The sequence below is a fragment of the Vombatus ursinus genome, unplaced genomic scaffold, assembly GCF_900497805.2.
Source record: "Vombatus ursinus unplaced genomic scaffold, bare-nosed wombat genome assembly UNPS02012901.1, whole genome shotgun sequence".
Classification (NCBI taxonomy): Eukaryota; Metazoa; Chordata; class Mammalia; order Diprotodontia; family Vombatidae; genus Vombatus; species Vombatus ursinus.
In genome coordinates, this window is record NW_020952679.1 from 3648381 (window position 1) to 3654380 (window position 6000).

At 41.6% G+C, this 6000-nt stretch overlaps 1 protein-coding gene across 1 annotated transcript in view; it reads right to left on the reverse strand.

Moving 5' to 3' along the window:
* IQCA1 (IQ motif containing with AAA domain 1) overlaps positions 1 to 6000 on the reverse strand; it is a 229572-nt gene that overhangs the window by 56604 nt on the left and 166968 nt on the right. Inside the window, exon 13 of the mRNA XM_027858297.1 lies at positions 173 to 255. Coding sequence (XP_027714098.1) covers positions 173 to 255 — 83 coding nt within the window. The remainder of the gene's footprint in view (positions 1 to 172; positions 256 to 6000) is intronic.

The following is a 6000-nucleotide window of genomic DNA, read 5'->3' on the forward strand; positions in this document are numbered from 1 at the left end:
CCCCAGATGTCCCCTTCACCTGGTACACATACGATGGTTCACAAACATGACCCAAGCGGTTGGACACAGTGATCTAATAGGCTTCTTGCTGTTGGAGAAAATGGGTCCTTGGGTATCATGGGAAACTCTTATTCCCCTAGCCCATTCTGAGATTGCTTCGAATATACTTTACCAATGTATTCGGAAAGTTGGACTTTCAAGGGTCTTATTAATAATCCTTCTTCTACCAGTTCCTTATATAGGGAATCCAGTGTCCTACAAATCAAATGAGCAAATGGTAACGTGTTAGTATAGGTTAGAACATATGGCCCCAGGTGAGGGGGATAACAGCATATACCTTAAACCAAGTCTCTGTCAAAGGGAACCTTCTAGTTATGTTCCTGAAGTGACCCTGCCAATATTTTTTGCAATGCCACAATGCCACTGGCCTTTTAAAATCCTACCTTGTCACCTCCGAATGTCTATCTGATGTTTGCTATTAGCAAGAATGACATCACCAGGTAACAGGAAATCAATCATGATTCCCACAATCTACTCTTTCATCAATCTTCATTATGGAACAATTAGATATTAAAAATTACTCAATAATGGTAACACTCTGAGCCCATAATTATATATTCAATTAGTTCCTTGCAATCAGCGGTAGGTCATCAATCCTTCTTGAAATTTATTTATGTATATATTTATCATATACCGCACTTAGTTTAGTTGTTTAAAAGAAAGATCTCTTTGAGCAACCTGGGCTTGCATATGGAATGATTCTAATTCTAATATCAGGCTGTGGGCATGACTGAGTTTTTAGAAAATGTGATGATGGGTTTCCCAGTTTAGCGATGTCCAAACCGTTTCCTTTGTGAAAGGCTCATGGGCATGTAGCCGGCACCCTGGTGATTTATACCAATTAAGAACAAATAGATGTAAAAGCCATCCCCCTTATTTAGTGAATGAAGCATCCTATGAAATTATCTGGGCTCGGGGGATACAGCAATGTAGGTCGTTCCAGATGAAATACCAATGGGGTAGCATCTTCCGAGATTCTTAATCACAGAGTAGAAAAACATTTATTATAAGCTTACTATGAGCCAAACACTGGGCTTTACAACTTAACAACAACAACAACAGGTCAGTCTCTACTCTCCAGGAGCTCATACTCTAGTTGGGCAAGACCACACATACAGGACACTTCCAGTGAATTTCCTGGAAGACACCCTTTATAGCATATCTTGTACATGGGTGTCATGGCAGATCTTTTGAAGCTTATTCGTGTCTATCATGCACTTCTCCATGGTCAACTGGGTCATGTACAATGTTGACCTTTAGGAGAGTCTTATAGTCTATGAGTAGTAATGAGCTAGCATCAATGGCAGAATATCAGCATTGAAAAGATGTGTGTGTGTGTGTGTGTGTGTGTGTGTGTGTGTGCGTGCACTCATAGCTATGGATGACTGGAAGTTCTATGCCACTTCCTAAACGCAATCCAGGCATCTTTCTCCCCGCCCTTTCTTCCTATCCAATTTCGTGGCCTGTCCATCATCTACCTTCAATGTCTGTCTCCAAATATGTACTGCTGGACCAGCTCAATGGACTTGTCATCCACTTACTTGGAATCCTCTGTATAATAAATGTTCTTCATCCACTTGCTTCTCCTTTTGCAGATTGTTAGGCCAATTTCTTTTAGGTGTTTGTGGATCTCCTAGAGGAGGAGCTGGGACATTCTGGGGCTTGGTGCCAACAATACACTAGCCTCAAAGAGGAATAGCTGGAGGACCTCCCTATATGTGGGAAATGCCTCTGCCATTGGGCCTCTGCCCAGGGCTGCCTCCATGTCTGTAGTTAACACTGCAGCAGACATCTACCTCCTTGTTTGCTGCCTGATTTGAAGTTAGATCAGCTGGGTGGTGCAGTGGAGAGAGTGCAAGACTTGGTGTCAGAAAGACCTGAGTTCTAAATCCGGCCTCAGCCACTTAATAGCTAGCCCTGGAACCCTGGGTAAGTCAATGTCTTTGTTATAATAGTAATGCCTTGCTCACAGGATTTTTGTGAGGACCATATGAAAACATGTGATTTACTTTACAAACTTAAAACGCTATGGAAATGCACACTGTTATAATTATTGCATATGTGCACAGGAGACACTTGGTAGGATGAAGGCTTTAAAGATGCATCTTGCTTTCCTGATTTATTTTTTTAGATAATTAACAAACAATAAGTAGAGAGGAACCTTGCACTCTTGGCACCTTTTAGTCCACGGTGTGGCTGGGAAAGTGTGCTCTCCTGGAGAGAATCCCTTATTAAAGGTGTCCTGTTCCCTCCTTGTATTTTCATCAGGGATACCCTCAATATACATATAGATAATTCTCATAAAGACACAGGGATGAGAAAGTGAGCATACTGGTTAAAAGTTTACTGATATCTTCTTGACTGCCTTGATTTTTTTGTAATAATCGTGTCCACCATGTTTTATTTCTTTATGTATTCAGGTGTCTGCCGCTGTTTCATACATCTTGGGCATGCATCCTTCGGTGTTTTCCAAGCTCTCCAGTCCAGCTATTTTCTGCATACGCTTGATGTGGTCTGGCTACTCATCTCGACTTCACTGTCCTGCTTGCGTTTCTTACTTCCTTATGTGACATATCAGGAATTTACGTGTTAGGATTTCAAACATGGTGGTTCCATAGCATTCAATGAGAAAAAGCAGGTTTTTCTGAAAATGGCAGTAAATTTATTCCTTTTTTTAAAGATCTACTTTTCCTCTTTCCCCTCGGTTCATTCGTTCCTGCTCTCGGCTGATCTGACTTAGGTGGAGCTCGTGCCAGGCTTTCTTCTGGTTCCTGCTTCCAAAAGTCCCTGCTCTTTGATCCCCTGTAAGGGGACACCGTTCTCCTCTGTGACAATTTGGGAATGAATCTATAACCTCACTGGCATTGTCTGTAGCTTTCTGACTCTCTGCTAGGCAAAGACATAAGTGTTTGATGATTAAGGCAGCTTTTATTTTTTTTAAATGTTGTTCTTTTAACAGTAACAGCAACAACCCCAATTAGCATTCATGTTGTACTTTAAGGTTACATAAGTTATCTCATTTGACACTCGTAACAACCCTATGAAACAGGTGCTATTATTGTCCCCATTTTACTGAGAAGGAAAATTGAGGATAAAAAAAAATTTAGTGGCTTGCTCCAGATCACATAGCTATTAAATGTCTAAGGCACAGTTTGAACTCAGATCTTTCTGATTTCAGACCTAGTGCTTTATTTCTTTTGACACTTAGCTGCCGTTCTGGCTTTCAGTCTTTTCATTGTGACAATTGCCTTACTTCAATTTAACTTCTCTAGGAAATGGAAATGATCAGAATCAATGCCATTTCTCTGATTCTCTTCCCATGTTTGGCTTGTTTGGATGGTCAGGCGGGAGCTGCTCTAATCACATGCAGAATTGTCTTTTCATCTTTGGTTTATTTTTAAGTTTAGAGTTGATTCTCAAATGAGTCCGCCTCAGTAAGTTCTCACTTTTTTGTCTAAGACACAATGATTCTCATTTTTTTGTCGGCATGTTGTATAATGCTTGCCATGTCTACTACCTTCAAACCCTCTTCTGGAAGGATACTTTCATGAAGCACAGGCAGGAGACTTCTGAGTGGTTGGTGAGCCTTTGGACTCTGTCATCCCCTGATTCTCAACCGTATCTGACAAATGTTCTGCTATTTTCCCTTACGGCCACCTTTGCATTGGAGTCTTTAAAAATCAAATTACATGTTGACATAGTTTGACAAACTTTGAAATGCTCTTCGTAGGATTCCTCGGCCTCTTCATTCTTCTCAATGCATTTTGGCACAAAAGTCACAATTATCGTCACGGTGGTGGTGTTGGCTTCTATCTTTCATGAGCCTTGAAAAGTCTACTGTAGTCCCAACGTCCCATCAAATTATGTTTCTCTTGTCCTTGGCTCCACTTGAAACAGGAATTACCAGTGGCTTCTTTCTCTCCAAGGAGAATCCTTTTACTGAGCTACAACATCCTTATTTCTTCTGGTTTCCATTAGAGGGAGAGAATGTCATATAGCTAGTAAATGTATGAGTCTTGATTGAACTCAGGACTTTGACTCCAGGCCCAGTGCTCTATGCTCTATGGTGCTCCCTAGTTGACTGTCACTAGATAATAAAACTTTCAACATTATTATGCTCAGGTCAACTTTTTTCTTCTTCTTTTCAGCAAATCTTTGCTCTGTTTGGTCCCATGATTTCAAGGAACTTGGTAAGGCTTCATGATGTATGGCTGGGAGCCAACGTGACCTGCCCTGGAGCAGTAAAGATTCCCTCCCCTTCTGGAGCACTTTAAGGTTCTGGGAATATGGGGCTGGGAAACTTTGATAGTTTACTTTAAAATGCTGTCTGACAGCCTCTTATTGTGTTCCCAGGAAGGCCTCGGGGCACACCCAACTCTAGGAGATGAGGGTGTGTCTTGACCCTGTTTTTCAATGAGAGCATCTTTTACATTCAAAATAGTTATTTAAAAATAATGTTATTAGTGAACTTCGTTTAAAGTGATCACAGAGGTATTTGAGCTGCATGATCCATTTTCAGCGTTGAAGAGCTAACAAGCCATTTTATCTTAAAAGACAATGAGTATTTTAAGTTATTTTTATTCAAGAACACTAAAGCATTTCTATTGAAGCTTGAAAAATGGAAATGTTTTTAATACACTTCCACCCAATTATCTGAAATTTACTGGTACATAGTGAGAACTTAATAAAGGCCTGTTTCCTTCCTTCCTGTTGATTCATTCTTAATTGAAAGGCAGCTCCCTAGGCCACACATGCTGGGCTGCCTTTTTGTAAAACAAACAAAAAACCCACCCAAACGCAGTCGTCCTAAGAAAGCTCTAAAAGGTTGTGACTTTTGGGAGATGGCAGCCCCCTAGGCCAGGGACATCATTTGTAGGGCATTTCATACTCTCCAGAATGTGGTCGCCTCCACTGTCTTTATTTTACTCTTTTTCTTTTAATTAAGGTCATAGGATCATGTCCTGAGAGCTGGAAGAGACCTTAGAGTGCAGCCACAAGTATGAGCCATGGAAAGAATATTGCCTCGTGGAGCCCAAGGACCTGAGTTCAAATCTCAGCTCTTATGCTCACTCTCTGTGTGACATGGGCAAGTCACTAACTTCTCTGGGGTAAAATGGGCGTGAGAGGGCTGGCCTTCCTGACCTTGGAGGTCGGTTCTAGCTCACGTTCTAGGACCCCACGCTGGTGTAGACTAACCCCTTCATTTGCAAACAGTAGCAGTGAGGCGTGTGTGGTAGGGGGAGAGCCGGATTTGGATTCGGACTTTGGAGACTCTGGGTTTCAAATCCCACCTGTGACACATTGTTCAGTTGTTTTTCAGCTGTGTTTCGCTCTTCATGACCCTGTTTGGACTTTTGTGGCAAAGATACTAGAGTGGTTTGCCATTTCCTCCTCCAGCTTCTTTGACAGATGAGAAGCTTGAGGCAAACAGGGTGAAATGACTTGTCTAGGGTCACGCAGATAGAAAGTGTCTGAGACTGGATTTGAACTCCCTGAGCCCAAGCCCCGGGCTCTATGCACTATGGCGCCACCTGGCTGCCCTGCGACACTTGTGAGTTGAATAACTGCAGAAAAGTCTCTAAACTTTGAACCTTAGGCTGCTCATTTTTAAAATGCCTCACAGGGCTGCCATGAGGCTCATATATGGCAGTGCTGGTAAAGTACTTTGCAAAGGTATATATATATATAAATGACAATTATTAGCATTACTATTCGTTCATTCTTCTTGACTTTTTCAATATCATTCATCTCATTCTTTTAATATTTTTGATAGAGTTCAGCTGGAAAGGGTCCTGGGCCAATTCACTCTGCAGCTGTTAGTCTTTTATTTTTAAATCTTTTGCAGACCATCACAGAGGGGATGAAACAAAGGCTTTTTGTGCCAGGCACTGGCCTAAGTGCTGGGGACGGAAAAAGGCAAAAGACAGTCCCTAGACTCAA